The 20527-nt window shown below is 36.1% G+C and overlaps 1 protein-coding gene across 2 annotated transcripts; it reads right to left on the reverse strand.

Moving 5' to 3' along the window:
* Positions 1-348: 348 nt before the first annotated feature.
* On the reverse strand, positions 349-18865 carry AKR1C5 (aldo-keto reductase family 1, member C1 (dihydrodiol dehydrogenase 1; 20-alpha (3-alpha)-hydroxysteroid dehydrogenase)). 2 transcript variants are annotated; one of them, NM_001082250.1, is given in 9 exon segments: positions 354-620; positions 2205-2287; positions 8558-8723; positions 8994-9103; positions 13164-13286; positions 13696-13773; positions 14931-15047; positions 16439-16606; positions 18717-18805. In NM_001082250.1, coding segments are annotated over 9 exon segments (972 nt in total). In that variant the 5' UTR covers positions 18801-18805; the 3' UTR covers positions 354-577.
* Positions 18866-20527: the final 1662 nt, after the last annotated feature.

Below are 20527 nucleotides of genomic sequence, written 5' to 3' on the forward strand. Positions count from 1 at the left end.
TCCAGGCTGGTTCCTCCCCTTAAGTCACTGACTAGCCTACCCCCAGGGATTCCTAATACCTGAGTCTGGAGCTCTGATTCTTGAACTTCTGTAGGGGAACCCCTGCACTGTTGGTCACTCTTGCACTATTGCCTCACCTCCCATGCTCTGTGAAGTGAGTGTTCTTGTTTTTGAAACACTGCAGAAAAATTGGAAAAAACCTTTGCTAATTGTCATCCAATTTCACACATCCAATCAGCCACATCTGAGGAATAGTTGTAACCATCTCCCATTAGAGGACTCCAGTCTTCTAAGAAAATCAATGAGGTGGGGACTTAGGAGTCAGAATGAAACAAATAAGTAACAGCATCTATGGTAGTTAAGCATTTTTAATAAACATTATTTTATTTTTCAGGAAGTGACAAAATGTAGTGCCAAGGCTTCCCACTTTGTGGATTTAGCTCTAGCTGAGTGTGAGTTGCTAATCAGCATGGATTAATCAGAAGAGAGGTGCCCATTCACCAGCATCTGAGGTGTCTCCTGCATCATGATTCACAAGAAAGGGTCTTCTGGTAGAAGTCTGACAAAGGCTTCGATATTAATATTCATCAGAAAATGGGTAATTTGGATGTCCAATAGCACTAAAATGAGAAGAATATACAGTCTAAACTCAATAAATACATTTCTAGAATAATAAATAAGCGATTTATGTGAAATTACCATCAAAGTTAATAGTTTTGTTTTCTGTAAAATTGTAAAATCTGTTTATATTCGTGAGCATTTCTTTATAATACATACATTTAATCACATGTAACTTTTTTTCAAATCATAGTCCTTTGCCAGAAATTTAACATATAAAACATGTAGAATAAAAAATTCAATAACATTTCTCACCCCTAGCTGCATCTTTCAATAATGCAAAGTGATACCCACTGCTATCTTACATAAAATTCTCAAGGAAGAAGGAAAGCAAAAAGAATTAGGAAAGGGAGAGGAAAAGAGAGGGAGGTTGGGAGAGAAGAAGAGAATATAATGATATTCTTATAACTGTATATAAGCATATTGAATTTGTTGTCTTTTTACTAACATTGCAATAATTTGAAAAAATAAAGTATCAGAAAAAAACAAATTTTCAAGGAAAATTGAAATTTACTTTGCCTATTTTTGAACAAAGACACATCCACATGCTATTCAATACTAAAAAAATATTTCAGGGGTATTGATTACTGTTAGCAATTTAACATTCCTTTTACTAATTCTTTGCTCATTGCCCATCAGATACAGTATAACAAATTAGATTAGGAAATGGGAAGAATGTCATTGATAAGATAGAGTTCCATGTCTATAGAGCTTCCTGCATAATTTACATATCTCTGTTTAACAACTACAGAAACACAATGTGCTAAAAAATAAATACTTATTAAAATATTTAAAGGAGAGTAAGGATTAATGATTTTTTTGTCACTTTCTTTTTCTCTTTGCATTTTGGCCCTGTCACATTCATTTTCCCTTATACTAATAAAATCATTACAAATCATAACATAGCGACCAATTTTGAGTACACACAATTTTGCATCATGCTAATTTCTTTCTTTATCCTGATCTCTTTCATTATTACATTTATTAATATCACAAGTTAAAAGCCCCACAGGTGTGTATATTCCTTGCTACTCTCATGTACAGTTTGTATTTCTTATTAGATTCTAAAATCTTACAGCTCAAAAGAAGAATAAAGATCTTTTCTTTGTGTAAATTCTCTTCCATGATTGTTTTTAAGCCTATATTCCCATTCCTTGATTTTAAATCTACCTTTAAGTCTTCATCATCTGCATTGAGATCACCATATTTTAGAAAATCATAGCAAAGTGTTTCTACTGAAATATTTGGACAGCCTTTTTAAAGGTAAATCCAGTTGTTTGTTCTTTAAGAAAAATGCAATAAAAATGAAGAGAGAAATTTTAAACTCTTATAGAAATTAAGTTGAAGGGATCTAATGAACAATTCCATATGGAGGTAATAAGAATTTCTGTTTAGGACCACAGAGCTGATGGAGCTATCCTCAATCTTACAAGAATTGAGGAGGTTTGAGACAAATGAAGTAAAATATTTCAGTTTTGTAAAGATTTAATCATCCACATTGATTATCAACACAGTGCATGGTGAATAGAGACTAGTATCCTTTTATACATTCATCCTCAAAAAATAAATTTACCAAAGTCACTTACAAATCAGCAGTAACGTATCGAAAATTTCTGTTCAGACTATCTATGACTTTCATGTCCTCTGAAGGCAACTGGAATTCAAATACCTATTAGAGAAGTAGAAAAATTTTGTTATTTTCATCTTTTCATTTGTTGGTCTGGAAAATCTCAGTAAGTTAGATCGAATACTTCAAAGAAAATAGTTAAAATATCTCAAGAGTTTCCAGACAATTTGAGACGTTGAACAAAATTTTCAAGTCATCAGTAAATATTGTATGAAAAATAAATCCATATATATACAGCCAACTATTTTGACAAAGGTGCCAAAATCATACACTGGAGAAAATACAGCCTTTACAATAATGGTGCTGGCAAAACTGGACATACAAACGTGGAGGAATTAGATATCTATCACTCAGTGTACCTCCAAACCAACACTAGATGGATCAAGTACCTAAATATAAGACCTAAAGCTACACAAATGTTAAAAGAAAACTCAGGATAAAACTTTAAGACATTAGTGTAAATGATAATTTCTTGGGTAAGACCACAAAAGTGCAGGCAACACAAATAAAACCAAACAAACTCAGAAGCTTCTGCACAGCAAAGGGCAAAATCAATAGATTAAAGAGACGTTAAAGGCAGGAGAAAATATTCACAGTAACTTACCTGGCAAAGGATTACTATTGAGAATATAAGCAATGTAAAAACTCAACAATAACAAAAAAACCCAACCAATCCAGTTAAGAAATGGGCAAAGTACCTGAATAGACACTTCTCCAAAGAAGAAATAAAAAATAACCAATAAATATGTGAAAAGTGCTCAAAATCACTAGCCATCAGGGAAATGAAAAGCAAAACCACAATGAGAATATCACCTCATCCCCTCAGAATGGATTTATCAAAAAGAGAGTAACAGGTGCTGATAGGGTTGTGGAGAAAGGGGAACACTTATACACTGTTGAGGGGAATGTAAATTAGTGCAACACCATGGAGAATAGTATGGAGATTTCTTTAAAAATTAGAAATGTAACTGCCATAAGATCCAGCAATCCCATCACTGAGTGTATATTCAAAATACATACACTAATTGTATTAAAGATAAACCTCTCCACCATATTTATAGCAGCACTGTTCACAATAGCCAATAGCCAAGCCATGGAATTAATCAAGGTGTTCATCATCAGATGAAAGGATAAACAAAATGTGGTAAATATATTCAATGGAATATTACTCAGCTTTAAGAAAAAGGATGAAATCTTGTCATTTGCAAAAAAATGGATGGAACTAAAGGATTTCATGTTGAATGAAATACGTCAGACACAGCAAAATAATTGTCACAGGTTCTCCTATACATGTGGAAGTTTAATTTTCTTTAAAAATTCTGAGCACAGGCCGGTGCTGCGGCTCACTAGGCTAATCCTCCGCCTGCGGCGCCGGCACCCTGGGTTATAGTCCTGGTTGGGGTGCCGGATTCTGTCCCGGTTGCTCCTCTTCCAGTCCAGCTCTCTGCTGTGGCCCGGGAGGGCAGTGGAGGATGGCCCAAGTGCTTGGGCCCTGCACCCGCATGGGAGATCAGGAGAAGCACCTGGTTCCTGGCTTCAGATCGGCGTGGTTCGCCGGCCGTGGTAGTCATTTGGGGGGTGCACCAACGGAAGGAAGACTTTTCTCTCTCTGTCTCTCTCTCTCTCACTAACTCTGTCAAAAAAAAAAATTCTGAACACAACCGTTAATTACTTGAGACTGAGAGAAATAGGACGGATAAAAGGAGCATGGAATAGAAACTAGGGAAAGCTGGATGTGGTTCATTAATTGTGACATATATAACAAAGTGAGATGTTAACAGAGGCATATGGGAACTCATTGTATTACTACCTAACAATTTTTGCTTTGAAAACGCAAGAAATGCATTACTAGATATAATTGATTCAAATTGTACTGCTCTACAGATAAAATGAAATCTCAAAATTATCTGAGAACAAACAAAGCTGACATTATTTAAAGATGAGGCAGCCATGCACGAAAATTGAGAAGAATCTAAAGGCAAACTTTGAAATATATGAAATAATTTAATAAAGTCATTTGATACAGTTGAGTTTTTATATCCCATCAACAAAAAATTAGAATAAGAAAAAAATCCTTTCAACTATATTTAAGACAAGAATTTTCCATTTATAATGTTGTATTCAAAGGACACAGGAACTTGCTTGAAATGGATCTCACTGTCTGTGTTAGAGGAACATTAAACATCAAATTGATGATTAGAGTTTGCTAATGTATGGACTACCCATATAAATTAATAGCAATATCCCAAAAACATGATACAGAGAAAGAATTTAGAAGTCTCCAACTCAATAATTGATGAATTCAGGTAATAGGTTTTCATTCTATAATTCTTTTAACTTTCCTGTACATTTGAAAATGCTCAAAACAGAAAGGAAAAAGCAATTAAAGACTATCAGAATTATATTCTTTATAGTAAACCTGACAAAATATATGAAAATACCTTTTTAGAGAAAGTCATGAAATATATTGAAATATATTAAAGAAACCACCTAAATAATTGGAATTTTGTATACATAAACCTCAGCATTGTGAAAAATTCAATTCTCAGCATCGGCATTTGATGCAGCACTGAGAAGGTCCTTAAGACAAACATACTTCCTATCAGAATGACTCAGTTCCTGTTTCATCTCTAATTCACATTCCAATTTCCTGCTTATTTATAACTTGTAAGGTAACAGGTGATGGCTTAATTGTGTCTCTGTCAGTCACATAGGAGATGAAGAGTTCTAGGCTCCTGTCTTGGGCTCATTGTAGTGCTAGTGAAGGTAATCAATGGTTAGAAGAATCTCTCTCTCGCTCTCCCCCTCCTTCCCTCTCTCTTTCTCCAACTCTCTCCTTCTTTCTCTGCTTTTCAAGTGTAAAATAAAGCTGAGAATTTAATAAAAGAAAAATACTAAATAAAACCCCACATCTCTCAAATCTGATAGTTCAGTTCTATATCAAGCAACTTGGTAAAGACTTACTCTATGAAGAAGTTAAAAAGTTATTAAAATTTCATAAAATAGACAAATAAGTACGATAGCCAGGATATTTTTTAAATATAAGTTCATCAATGCTTTAACACTCTGGAAAGCAAGATCTTACTTTCCAACATAATGAAGACACTTGAGCTAGGTAAATAAATGTGTTGCAAAGATGAGTGAAGCATTTGGCTTGTGTCACAGTGAGTTAAGCTGTCATCTGGAATTCTGATATCCATATCAGAGCATGAGTTGGAGTCCTGGCTGCTCTTTCTCCAGTCCAGCTTCCTGCTAATGCACCAAGGAAAGCAGCAGAAGATGGCTCAAGTCCCTGGCACCCATGTGGGAGACCATGTTGGGTTTTCAGGATTTTGCCTTTCAGCCTGGTTCAGGCTGTTCACTGCAGGCATTGGGGCATGAATCAGGGGTGGAAGATCTGTTTCTTCCTCTGCTCCACCATAAACTTTTTTTAAAAAGAGGAGTGAAATCAGAAGCATATTCTTTTGAAAAACTTTGATACTCTTTTAATTTATTTACTAGAGGGGGAAAGAGAGGGAAGAAAGAGAGAGAGAGAGAGAGAGAGATCTCCCAGAGCTGGGCTAGGCAGAAGTAAGGAGCCTAGAATTCAATGTGGATTTCTTAAAAGGGTGGTAGTGATCCAAGTACTTGGGTTATCACTTGGAGCCTTCCAAGATGTGCATTAATGTGAAGCTGGATCCGAAGCAGAATGAGGCACTCCTATATGGTCTGGTTGAATCCTGAACAGTGTCACAATTGCAATAAATACTTGCCCCTAATATTCTTTTTAAAATATATTTGTATATATGTGTATACGAAATTGTTTTACATTGGATTAAAAGAAATTTCAGTTGAATTAAAAACTAAGTTGAGAAGGAAAGGCAATGTCATTTTCATATGATAATGTAATAGGATATTGTCAAGTTCTCAATAGAGGAAAGGATATGGCACACATCCACTAGAAACAAAAGCATGGACATTTAATTACATGAAGTGTAGGAACTTTTGATCATGAAGACATGCTATGGAATAAATGAAAACATTGGTGCAATTTGTGAGAGTACATCCTCTAATACCTCACTCTGCTAGTTTCCATGCCCTTGTTAAGTAGATTTGCAGCTTCTTCCATTAAGGGATGATATCTATAACCCCACCACTTTAATTTTTTTTCTTCTTCTTTTTTTTTTTTTTTTTTTTTTTTGACAGAGTGGAGAGAAAGAGAGAGAGAGAGAGAGAGAGAAAGGTCTTCCTTTGCTGTTGGTTCACCTCCAATGGCCGCCGCGGCTAGCACGCTGTGGCCTGCGCACCGCGCCGATCCGAAGGCAGGAGCCAGGTACTTCTCCTGGTCTCCCATGGGATGCAGGGCCCAAGCACTTGGGCCATCCTCCACTGCACTCCCGGGCCATAGCAGAGAGCTGGCCTGGAAGAGGGGCAACCGGGACAGAATCCGGCGCCCCGACCGGGACTGGAACCTGGTGTGCCGGCACCGCTAGGTGGAGGATTAGCCTGTTGAGCTGCGGCGCCGGCCTCCCCACCACTTTAATATGGCCTGACCTGTTAATTTCATTGGTCGGTAGCATTCCCCCAAAGCAATGTTTAATCAGTTCTAAGAAAGCTTTGTAATTATCCACTCTTTGCATTTGGATTGTATCATGTGAGAAAAACCTGGAATATTTTCTGTAGGATGAAAAACTACATGGAGAAGGGCTGAGACGCCCCACAAATAGGCTAATCAACATCCTAGAAGAGAGTTGCCTAATAATTCGAAAGCATATGAAGCATATGAGAGAGTTGATTGCAATTATACCAGACAGCCCATCATAGAATACAACTTCAAAGAGTTTAGGTTGAGTCCAAGCTAATTTCCAAAAAACGTTTTTAGTGATAAGATTTAAAAATGCTTTGCCGTTTGTTCACCCCCCAATGGCAGCTACGGGCGGCGCACTGCGCTGATCCAAAGCCAGGTGCTTCTCCTGGTCTCCCATGCAGGTGCAGGGCCCAAGGACTAGGGCCATCCTCCACTGCCCTCCCGGGCCACAGTAGAGAGCTGGCCTGGAAGAGGAGCAACCGGGACAGAATCCGGCGCCCCGACCAGGGCTAGAACCCGGTGTGCCGGCACCACAGGCAGAAGATTAGCCGATTAAGCCACGGCGCCGGCCTGTAGGTGGATCCGGCTGAAAAGCCCATGAGAGTATTTCAGGCATGGAAAGCCAAGACACCCTGGGGAGAAAAAAAAAAAAACCTAAATGAAAGATCTCTGCGAGTGAGATCCCAGTGGAAAGAATGGGTCATCAAAGAAGGAGGTACCTTTCCCTGAAGGGAGGAGAGAACTTCCACTTTGACCATGGCCTTGTCTAAATATGATCAGAGTCGGTGAACTCAGGGGGCTTCCATAGCCTTGGCAGCTCATGACAAGAGCCTAGGGTGATTACTGAGGCCATAAACAAGAGTGTCAATTTGTTAAGTCAACAACAGGAGTCACTGTGCACTTACTCCTCATGTAGGATCTTTGTCCTTAGTGTGCTGTACATTGAGATTTAATGCTATAACTAGTACTCAAACAGTATTTTTCACTTTATGTTTCTGTGTGGGAGCAAACTGCTGAAATCTTTACTTAATGTATGCTAAACCGATCTTCAGTATATAAAGAGAATTGAAAATGAATCTTGATGTGAATGAAAGGGGAGAGGGAGTAGGAAAGGGGAGGGTTGCGGGTAGGAGGGACGTTATTGGGGGGAAGCCATTGTAATCCATATTCTGTACTTTGGAAATTTATATTCATTAAATAAAAGTTTGAAAGCAAAAAAAAAGATTTAAAAATGGTTTTATATTAGACTTCTACATGGAAGATATTTTGCTTTCCAGTTATGACAGTTAATGATATAATAATGGTCTCATATTTGAAAACCCAAGCACCATCAATCTAAAAGACAAAGACCTGAATAGGTGATTTCACAAGACAGGGAAATTGAAGCCAAAAATATGAATTTGAAGCTATACAGATTTTATAAGAAATGAAACATAAAATCAATAATTGGTAAACTAAAAATTACCTAATCTAACAACCTCATTTCAGAGAATAAGGAAATATGTCACTTGCCCAAGGCGGAGAGTATATTGCCAATTCAATCCTGAAACCTGATTTTCTATTTTCTGTTCAGTCATAATTCTCCCTAGCCATTATGTCTCAGAAATATACAGAAATCTTGAGTGTATACCCAAAAACAGAGAAACAGACTTAGCCTAAAGATTTCTTGACATCTTAAAAAGAAGCACATGTGTGAAGGCTACTCTATGGGATTCTTGATGCCTCCAGACCCAGGCCTTCATCACCTGAATGTTCTCTTTGATTCGCTTCTCAGTGAAACTCTTGGCCAGGACCACAATCCCACGCTGCAGCTGGTAGCGAAGGGCAATCAGGGCTGGAGTTTGCTGGTGCTTTTTTGCCAAGGCACCAATGAGTGGATCTTCCAGGAGAACTGGGGCACTCTGGTCCACCCTGGAAGAAGAGGTAGAAAAACAAACTCCTATAACTGAGCATTCAGTTTGTTATGAGGCTTCCAAAACAGAATAAAGGACCTACTTTAAACCAGTGCTTCTTGAAGGAGGTCCCTGGACCAGGAAAACCAGTACCATCAGATCTTGCTAGAAATGCAAATACTTCACTCTTCCTGAGCCAGTTGAGTTAACACCATAAAACTAAGTATTGTGTGACCAAAAACATTTCATCAACAAGGTATTTTATGTGTGTTTTTTGTTGTTATTTTACCATTCTGGTTCTCTGTGTGATCCCAGAGCACTGTAGGCAACCAGAACAATGCCTTTTGACTTGCAGAATTCCAGCAGTTTGCCCTGGTTGAGATAGGGATGACATTCCACCTGTACATGGCCAAAATAGGAAAACAGAGGATTAATTAAAATGCTAATTTTGATATGAAGGGTAATGTTGCAAAAAAGTAGCTGAATTAAAAAATGAAATGTAAACTGAACGTGTTAACATCAATAATGATATTTTGAAAACAATGAATAAAATATTGTCCCCTGGAAAGTTATAAATATGACATTTCTGAGACAAATCTGTGGAACAGATCTTGGCTGCTAAATCACATTTTCCTTGAGGAGAGACATGATAAACATCAGATGTGGGAAAAATAAAGAAACCATTACTTTGAGCCATAGACACTGAACTGTGCCTGAGAGCAAAAATTTTACAAAAACTCACTAGAGCAGCTCTGAAAAAAGAAAAATTTCAGCTCAATATGAATCTCACAGGTAGCTTTTGGATGGGCTTCAGCAACAAAAGGTATAATAAGTAAAACCAATTTAAACATTTAGAGTGCATAAAAATCTGTAGAAATTATATACGGAATAGGAGATAGAGAAAGGGAGACAGAAGGAGATAGAGAGAGAGAGATGGAAACAAACAAGCTATTAACTTCTGTTGATAGTGATTATTATGGTAACTTTTTTATAATAAAAGGAAGTTTTTAAAGTTTACCTTGTCTTATAGAGACAATTATAGTTGATATGGACATAAAGTACATAAATTGTTACAGTACAATGCCAAGTAAGAAAAGTAAAAACAATAGTTAAATGCAAATAATTATTTACAAATCCCAACGAAATAACTAACATGAAAATCACACATGAAAAATCACCTGTTATATAAAAATTTGTTATAGAATATTACTTTCTCTGTTGAATATTATTGACTAACAGATTACAGTAATTACAATGGGTGAAGTATATATGCAGAGAAGAGATCTGGCTCCAACTAGCTTAACCAAGTGAACAAGTTACATCACCAGTTGTTAGAAAATGTTGAGATCTATACCTTGTACTAGAGTACAATTTGAGGAACACAACATTCTAAGGACATTGTCTTCACAAAAAAGATGTTTAAACTTAATGTAATAAGACATTCAGGGGCTGGCACTGTGGTATAGTAGTCAAAGCCACTACCTGTAGCTCCAGTATCTCATATGGGCTCTGGTTTGAGTACTGGCTGCTCCACTTCCAATCCAGTTCCCTGCTAATGGCGTGGGAAAGCAGTAGAAGATGGCCCAAGTTCTTGGGACTCTGCACGTACATGGGAGACCTGGAAGAAGCTCCTGGTTCCTCATTTCAAACTGGCTCAGCTCCAGCCATTGCAAACATTTAGGGAGTGAACCAGCAGATGGAAGACCTCTCTGCTTCTCTCTCTCTCTATCTGTAACTCGGCCTTTCAAATAAATAAATAAATAAATAAAGACATTCAAATCTAACCTCTGATTTACATGAACTTGGAGTAGAGAAACAATTAACCTGTTATTACAAGACAGCAATCTGAGAGTTTCAGAAAATTTGACAAAGTTAACCTAGATATTTTAGGAAAACAAAATTGACTATTTTAGGTGAAAGCATGAGAAAAATGACGAAAATCATGTGAACTACTACACTGACACTTTAAGTAGAATACAATAAAGGACAACAATGCAAATTTATAATATGCACTGGATGTTAAATGATAGGAGGAAGTAATTGTTAACTTTTTTACATACAATAGTGAAACTATAACTATATGGGAATAAATAGCAATGCTTACTACCACAAACTATTAGGAGAGTGAGCAAAATCTTGTATATATGTATGCAAACATACTCATATATGTCTGCTTATTTTGGACAGATGAAAAATATCAACAAGTTTGACTATAAGTGAAAAAATATGAAATATCTATATTATTATATTAAATTTTCTGAATGTTTGAAAGTGGTTATAATAAAAATTGGAATTATGTTAATATTGAAAATGTTAATTTGTGATATTTTATTTGAAAATCAGGATGCTGCATAATTATATACCAAATTTATGGTCTGTACTTGGTGACTTCAAGTTGCCAGAAGCTATGTTAAACACAAAACCAAGTACAGAATGCTTGTTCTTACACAGCTAATTCAATGGCAAAAAGCAGGGAGGAGGTGCAGACTGAAGTGAGCTTTGGAACAAGATGGGCTCTAGTTTTGCCAAAAATATCCCTGAGTGTTGTTTCTGTCAGTTACTAGTATCATCATAAATAGGTAATTTCTTTTATCTTCCACATATAGTCTCCAATTAATATTTTCTGGATTCATGTTTCTGTTCAAGATTCCTGAAATCAGATACCAAGAGAGAAAATTCAGGTATCTGAACACCACACAAACCCAAACCACCTATCCTTACGTATTTCACTCTGTGTTTATTTATCACTCCATGTTTTCATGGCCTTTCTTATTCACAGTTCCTTCCACATCACCACATCACAATTCCTGTATCAGGTGATCATCCTTTGGACACTTCATTGATCGGGGAAAATTTCTCTTCCACCCGTGATTTCATTAATGATTGATGCTTTTCTTGATCAGATTCTTACATATATTTCAGCACTAAGATCTCCTCAGATTTTCTGTTTCTTTATGCATGTATAAATTTATTTTATTTGAAAAATAAACTAGATTATACTTAATTAAATATATATTTTTGAATTGCACTTAAACAAATGTTTATCACATGGAAAATTGTTCATGTTTCTAGAGTAAATTCTTCCTAATATTGTTAAGCAAATATTTTTACACATAGAAATACAATATAAATTATGGTTCAATTCAAATTTCCTATGACTTGAAAAGGTCATCTTGTCAACAACTTCAAAAATGTCTTAATATAGATTTACATATTTCAGTGGTATCACACACATTATAATTTCTTCATGTGATATATAATTGCTTATTTTAATACTGTGCATAATTTCCAGTTTAATTCTTATATGCACATCCTTTTTTACCTGATTTTTTCTGCATTACTTGCTTTTAAAATTTCATAGTAATAACTTATCTGAAAAAAACACATTTTATTTCTAAGTTGCTAAATGAAGTATGTAGTATGTTTTCAAGTCTATGGTATTATATGAAGTAATATTTACAATCAAACTAATCCCATAGTTTTCACAGAGAAATGATGATTATTTGATATTTTAATTAATACAAACAGTATTACATATTCATGATTTGTGTATGTTGATTTTGGAGCCTTCATATCTTCTTTTTAATATTAAGTAATATAAAGAACAGATTTCATGTATTTTGTAGATACAATTATAAGAAAATACTCTCGTTTGCACTCTCTCTGTCTCTTGATCATTCTCTTGCTCTCTCTCTCTCACGCTCTCTTTCTCTCTCTTTTCCTTCTTTGTCTCTTCCCCCGGTCTGTCTGGTTTCCCCACCAAAAACCCCTTTCCCTTAAGAAAATTATAAGAAGATAACCACATTTACATCCCTCATCACCTGCCTTCCTGAATCCCTCCTCCTTTCTTTTTTCTTCCTTTCTTCTTTACTTCCGTTTTTCTCTCTCTTTCTCTCTTTTTTCCCTTTAATATTCACAATTACATGCTTTTAATTTACTTTATAATTACAGGCTTATTGTACCACTAACCACAATGTGAACATTGTTGAAACAAGTAAAAAGTAGAAAGATCACTATTTCACAGGGTTACAGACAAGGGCTACAAAAAACAATCAAAACATATCAGTTTCATTCTTATACTTTGGTGTTTTTTGTATTCTATATTAAATACTACATATCAGAGAAAACATATGATATTTGCTCTTTTTTTTGGAGGACGTATTTCAATAAGCATAATGGTCTCCAATTGCATTCATTTTATGGCAAAAGACAGGATTTCATTCTTTTTATGGCTAAGTAGGTTTCTATTGAGTATATATATCACATTTTCTTTTTCTAATCATCCTTTAAAAAATGTAGAGACAATGGAGACCCATCCATACCCTTCCATACAGAGGTTCGGCTAATAGAATCTTCTGTTACACCAAGTAAGTTTGACAGGAGTGGAGGACAACTAGACACGTGGCAGTAGTATGAGAAGAGGATAATAACAAAAGGAGAAAAGGCTCAGAGTCCTCACCTGGTTGCAGACAGGCTTGTACTTGAGCCCTGGCTTGTTCAGAATCATCTCTAGCTGCCTGCGGTTGAAGTTGGATACCCCGATGGACTTGGCCAATCCTGCATCTTTGCATTTCTCCATGGCCTGAGAGGAAAGATTGTGAAGAAATATTTCCACAATTGGTTGCCAATATAAATGCACAACACAGTTAAAAGGAACACTGTCAAGAAATTACAGTGAGGCTAGTGGGCACTGACTGAACCAAAAGAGAAAAGCTAGTAGAGAAAATCAGCAGCAAGAAAAATAATTCCTGCATCCTCCTTAGAAAACAAGACATTATTGAATATGGGGGGCAAAATATGCCTGATTTCATTGCCCCCAGTTCTCTCTGTTATATCCCAGTATCGCCTTCCTCTCTTTCCACTACAGTACAACACTTATTGGTGACACAAATCTCAAGATCCAAAGTTGCATATCTCATTCCCACAAATTGAAATGTGATCTGATGCTCCCACTTCTGACTTCTTCTTTACTCTCTCCTGTGAGTACTCACCTCCCAGGTGGCACAGATATCCACTGTGTCAAATATTGCCTTTCCATGTTCATCTGTTGGAATAATCTCCACCCCAGGCTGGAACAGAATCAGTTTTTTGTTTTTTTTTTTTTTTTTTACAATTTCATCAAATTCAGATCTCTACCCGTGGCAAAACACTGAGGTATACTTATGGAGACAGCAATAAACTTTCATGAGCAACCTCCCATATTTGCAAAATTCACTGCATATAATTCTGTAAGGAATGTCATTAGACTACAGACTTCCTCTTTTCTTTTATGTTTACTATACATGTTAATAAATACTACTTTCCAGATTGTAATAGGGTCCCATAGATTTATGTTACTTTGTGGTTCTCTGTTCTTTCCTCTGGAGAGATATCTCTTATTTACTGGGAAAGTTACCAGTTACCTGGCCTTGATCTCCACCAATAGTGGATGTTGCTCATCTCCCCAAAAACATTTTGTTCCAAGGGCAGATACTTGAATCACAGATGGTCATTCAAGGTCTTTTTTTTATCACAATAATTTTTAATTCTAAAGGATACAGAGAAGCTATCAAAATTAATTACCATGAGAAAATAATTGTTACATGGCCATTTATGCCACCAATAAAAGGTTCAGACAAAACCAACAAAAAATAGATTAATACAGAAGAAAGTGATTGCTATAAATACAGGCAGTTCCTAACATTACCTCAAATGTGTATGTTACTCATGGCCTGGCTTTTACATAATCAAATAAACTATATTGCTTTAATTACTTTGAGCAGTGTCTATAACTTAGAAACTGTTTCTAAAATTTATATCAGAGGCCAGCTTTGTGGCACAGCAGATTAAGGTATTGCCAGTGATACCAGCATCCCATATTGGAGCACCAGTTTGAGCCTCGAGTCCCAGTTGCTGAATTCCCTAGCCAGCTCCCTGCTAATATGCCTGGGAAGACAGCAGAAAATGGTCCAAATACTTGGACCTCTGCCACTTACATGGGAGACTGTCATGGACTTCCTGGCTCACACCTTTAGCCTGTCCCTGTCCTGACCTTCAATGGCCATTTGAGGAGCGAACCAGATGGAAGCTCTGTCTTTCTGTTTCTGTCCCTCTGCCTTTCACATAAATAAAATAAATATTCAAAAATAAATAAGTAAGTTTATATCAGTGACAATTAATCGTCCATGAAAATGTTGGTCATGCTAAAAGCCAAAGTAAAATACATTTGATGATGCTGGTTGCCTACCTTCAGAGCTGTTGGAAAATGAATAATGTAGAGATCAACATAGTCCAATTGAAGATTTTTCAGTGAGTCTTCCAAGCTTGGTCTGACCAGCTCTGGTCTATGAAAAGTGCACCAAAGCTGCAATGTTAAGCAATTAAAATGATAGTGAATTAATATGTTAGTTAAATTTCTTGGTTTGCTTCACATAATATTGAGATATTTTCCCTTGGTTAGAAGCTGATGAATACTCAAGGAAAATGCATTCCATTTTGAATTTCCTGTGACCTGACCTAACTATATCACCTCTCTCACTTATTTAGCTATTACTCATTAATCCACCAATGCATGGAAGGTAATTACACCAGAGACAAAAATTTTATCATGTAATGCTAATGATCAGCATTTCAGTTAGGCTTGAAAGAGTTTACAAACAAATTTAATAGTCTGATTCTTCTAACCATTAAACTCAATGGTAAGAATTAGTATCTATTTTAATCACATAATAAGCAGAATATATATATTTAATATTTTTATTTATTTATTTGACAGTTACAGACAATGCGAGAGAAAGACAGAAAGATATTCCTTCTGTTGGTTCACCTCCCAACTGGCCACAATGGCCAGAGCTGCACCGATTCAAAGCTAGGAGCCAGGTGCCTCTTCCTGGTCTCTCATGTGGGTGCAGGGGCCCAAGGACTTGGGTGATCTTCTGCTATCCCAGGCCATAGCAGAGAGCTGGACTGGAAGAGGAGCAGCCGGGACTTGAACCGGCACCCATATGGGATGCTGGCGCTGCAGGCGGAGGATTAACCTAGTGCACCACAGCACCAGCCCCCAGAAAATATATTTTGAATATTTGAATATTGTGTGCAATGGATTAAGCTACTACTTTCAATGCCAGCATCTCTTATTGGAATGCTGGTTTGAGACTTGGCTGTTCCACTTAGCTACTTCCTTTCTGCTAATGTACTTTGGAAGGCTGTAGAAATGGCCTGGGTAATTTGTCCCTGTCACCCATGTAGGAGATCAGATTGGAGTTCCCAAATCCTGACTTCATCCTGGCCCAGACCTGGCTGTTTTAGCCACAGGGCTATCCAGCAGATGGCAGGGCTCTATCTCTCTTTGTCTCTCCTCTGTCTCTTTATTCAAACAAATAAATAACTCTTTTTAAAAAGTGTCAATTCATATTTACAATAATAAGAAATTTTAAAAAAGTCACACAGGAAATCATGAATATCATATTTAGCTCATAGCTCTCTCTGATTCCACAAACCATGCTGAATCGTCACACTGTTTGGAGTTGATACTAAGGAAATCATAGGAACTTCATTTAAAATATATAAATTTGCAGGTAGCAATAATTAGAAAGCTATCGTCTTTGTCTCTTTGTGATACTGAATGTTACAGGAGAAAGTGTGATAACAATTTTACTAATAGGAATAATTAACATCTACGAAGCATATCAAGAAATTATCACTCCTACACAACATTTCATTAACCATCTCTCCTACACATAATCTACACTCTACCTTTGAAGTGTAGAATATATCTTCTCTCTTCACAGTGCCATCTGCAATCTTGCTTCGGATGGCCAGACCTACTTCTTTTTCATTTTTGTAAAAATAAGCGGAATCAATGTGGCGGAACCCAGCATCAATAGCTATTTTGGTGGCTTCCATAGCTTTGCTCTTAGGGACCTGCAGAAGGAGTTGAAAGTATTATTTGTAGATGCATGTGATTGAAAGCAGCTAAGATATAATTAGTGATTTTTTTAAGAATCCATTTTTTCTCATATCTTGGGATAATTCTGCATTTGAACTCTGAGGGGATGAGTCCTTCCCAGTTTGCCTGATTTTCCTGAATTAATAGCAGGAGTTAGGCATCTCAGGCACCCCTTCCAGCTGGGCCACCCCTTTGATCAAAGGCATCAAAGGTCCTCAGGAACAAAGACAGGTTTATTGCTTTGCTAGAAAGATTCACAGTATACTGCAAAAAGAAAATCATGGTTTCTAATTATACAGTGAGTTTGCAGAGGAAAGTTAACAGAGTAAAAATGAATGGAATGAAATATGGAAGAAATATACCACAAGTTTCTGAGTCCTCCCCAGTAAAGTAAACAGAGCACATTCAAATTGTTTGAATTGAATTTAAGAGCATATATGGAAACTTATCAGCAAGGAACTCTGAATATGTCGAATCTTCATTCTTAAGACTTTTCCTATAGGATTGATTACATAGATCCCCTCTGCTGGCCTACACCATATTTCAGTTTCAAATAAAAGCAAGGATACACACACTGTACTTGTCCTCACAAGCAATTTAGCTACATTATCATATGCTAGGAAACAGGAAAGAACAAAGAAAGTAGATTCTCCAGTGTCAACCAGGGATATGCTTGAAAATAAGTAGTTCAATTGACAGTAGGGCATTCTGTTAATTCTTTTCTACAGGGCCATTGTGTTCACAGACAAAAATTATAGAAAAGAAATAAAAAACTAAGTGATGACAGTAAAGATATATTATGAATTACAGAAATTTTACATGAGAAATTAACTGTGTCATGTAAGGGACTATCATGGAGGGTATCATCCCTAAAACAAAAGCATTTCTTTTATGCAATATATGAGTAGTACAATATAAAATTATTGGGTTCCTCAAATTGGATAATTATTTGAAAGTGCATTTGTGAAATCAAAGAGGTAAGTCTAAGAAAACCTTTTTCATTTATTTTTTAAAATTGAGAAGCTGAACTTTTCAATGAAATTACAACATACAGATAGTGAATCCATTTCCCTTTCCTAATATCATTCCTAGTGTGATGGCACTCAGAGATTCACCAAGACTGAAATACTGCTAGTGTCCCTGATCCTTTCCCCTCCTTCATACCACTTTGCCCTGCAAAGAAAATCAAATCTTTAACATTTCATCAAAATATTCATCAGTGATTTCTTTAAGTCTTACACAAGAACCAAGTGGAAGTTCAAGTTTGAAGTAAATAGTCTCTCTTTTTTTTTCAATTTCTAACTTTCTTCCTTGACTTTTTACACATACTACAAGTTCAAAGCACATCTTTCTTTCTACATTGGTCTGTGCTTATTATTTTTTTTAGAAAACTAGGATAATATCAGTGTGCAAAATTTCTTCCACTATGCTCACTTTCATTCTGTAGGGCCATCTGTACAATTTCCTTTAACATTTGTTATGATCAATAATTTAGCCTTGTCCCTATTATTTTCCAGTTTTATTCTAACATGATATTGTACTTGCCTTGAGACAAGTTTCCTAGTACATGGGAAAACTTACTTAACCCACATCCAGTAATGACTGTGTGAGTCTCAAGGTTATCCCCATCTCATAATAGCATATTCCTTCTTTAAATGTTCTGCATTTCCTCTCTTCTAACTTTTGGGAAAAAAATTCTCTGGGTTGGCCCTTGTTGGAAGGAGGAAATATTTCTTGGATTATAGCATAAAGTGGAGAAACCAGTTCAACTGCATGCAAGCTGAGAGGCAGTCTTCTTGAGTGCCAACAGTAGTCTCTTCCACTCAAGTGAGAAACAGACTGAAACAGGAAGCAAAATCAGTATTCAGAATCATTAGCAGAGGATCACAGGATCTGATTGTCATGAAGAACAAAGAGATTAAATTCACTCTTCTGTGTGGAACAGCTCCAGCCCAGTGAATTGGAAAACCAAGTGAAACCTTTAGAGTAACATAGGAACTGGGTTCCTTCAAAATCCAGGTCTCCCTTTCACCCTTCCTAAGTCTATTTTCTTTTGCCCCCTCAAGACAAAGCGACTCGAGTTACCTCTTCAGGTGCATAGGTGCCAAATCCCAGTACAGGAATGAAGTGACCGTCACTTAACGCCACACGCTGAAATTTGGGATCCATTGCCTTTCACTCCTCTAAGCACACTCTGATTCCTCTGGCTTCACAGGGTATATAAATAACAGGAAATCTACAGCCACATTCCTGTCTAATTTTAAGCAACATATGGGAGGAGTGAAATTAAAGCAGTATTCCATATTTAGAGATGAGTATCCTGTTCACTTACTTTAAATGAAGCAGAATTTTTAGGTTAATCACTTAAAAACCAGATTTATTAAATTTTCTCTTTAGAATCTCCCACTTGCTATTTTTAAGTATTAGAAGAAATTGATTGAATAATTATTGATGACTAAGTTACAACCCTGCGAACATCTATGTCTTGTTTTTCTTTTTTTTTCTTTTTTTGTTGCGATAATAAAGGATATTTATTAAAAATTTAGTCTAACATTTATGATGAAATGTGAAGCTATTCAAGTGCTTTGTACAAATAGACTCCATAGGGGTCTTGATAAAATAGCAAATGAGTTTCTTTTTTTTAAACTTTTATTTAATGAATATAAATTTCCAAAGTACAGCTTATGGATTACAATGGCTTCCCCCCCATAACGTCCCTCCCACCCGCAACTCTCCCCTTTCCCACTCCCTCTCCCCTTCCATTCACATCACGATTCATTTTCAATTCTCTTTATATACAGAAGATCAGTTTAGCATACATTAAGTAAAGATTTCAACAGTTTTATTTTTTCATGCTGAAGTCTGCCTTTGATTATCTTTGACAACACAAATACACACACAGAATCAATTATTATTGAGTATTCAGAAGTTTAATTGAAGGGAAGTTAGTTTGCATTTTTAACTTTCTCTTTGGCAAAATGTTTTCTGTAGCTTCACTCTTTAGTTTTGCAATAATAATGTGTAATCCTGGTGGAGAGTGAAGGGTTAATGATGTTTAAGAGCATTGTGCAATATGAACCCAGAGGCTTAGAGTCATGATATCTTTTCACATATTATGTAACTTTTAGAAATATATTATTAAGTCCAAAATGAAAGTGCACATTTTATGTAATTTAAGGTCTTGTTCCATAATATTGATTTTAAAAATGATATATCATAGTATGTGATTTGTAATAATTGTCTAATCTGAGATATGTTGATAAAAAGGACCATTATGAAGTGATTTAAAAGGGAATATATGAATTTTGTATTAATTCATAATTTGTCATTCTTATACTGAGGAGTTTTATGTGTTAACTGAAGAGTAAAGCATATATTATAATCTGTTGTCAAATACATTGCACTGAAAAGAAGACAATATGTCACATTTTAAGGGCATTATTTCTGAAAACTGGGACTAGGAAAGATTTTTAAGTGCTTTATCTATACCTTTCAAATCTCCAATGCTTGTCCTTTTCTTTTCTGAAAAAGAATATTTTTGATTTAAAATTAAGGCTCTGCCACTGACAATTTGAATAGAACTGAATATCCTGACAGATCGTCAACACTCCAACTCTGTCACAAACTGCCCGTTCCCTATGCCACAGGATCACTTGGCAACCCTCAGTACTCTTTGCTGCGTTCCAATAATAACTAAACTGCTAATATCCACCAGTGAAATACAGCCTCAAATTCTGATATCTCCTGAATTGACATTGACTGTTACTATCTCTCATCTCCCTTAAGCTCAGAATATTTGGTTATTCTTTGGATTTAAAACTTGAACTAACCCTGGTCTCCAAGCCTGTCTACTTGTACATGATATAATATGGCTACATCTCTGCTTAAATGGCTTG

The sequence above is a fragment of the Oryctolagus cuniculus genome, chromosome 13, assembly GCF_051225735.1.
Source record: "Oryctolagus cuniculus isolate XC-2025 breed Fujian yellow rabbit chromosome 13, ASM5122573v1, whole genome shotgun sequence".
NCBI classification, from domain to species: domain Eukaryota; kingdom Metazoa; phylum Chordata; class Mammalia; order Lagomorpha; family Leporidae; genus Oryctolagus; species Oryctolagus cuniculus.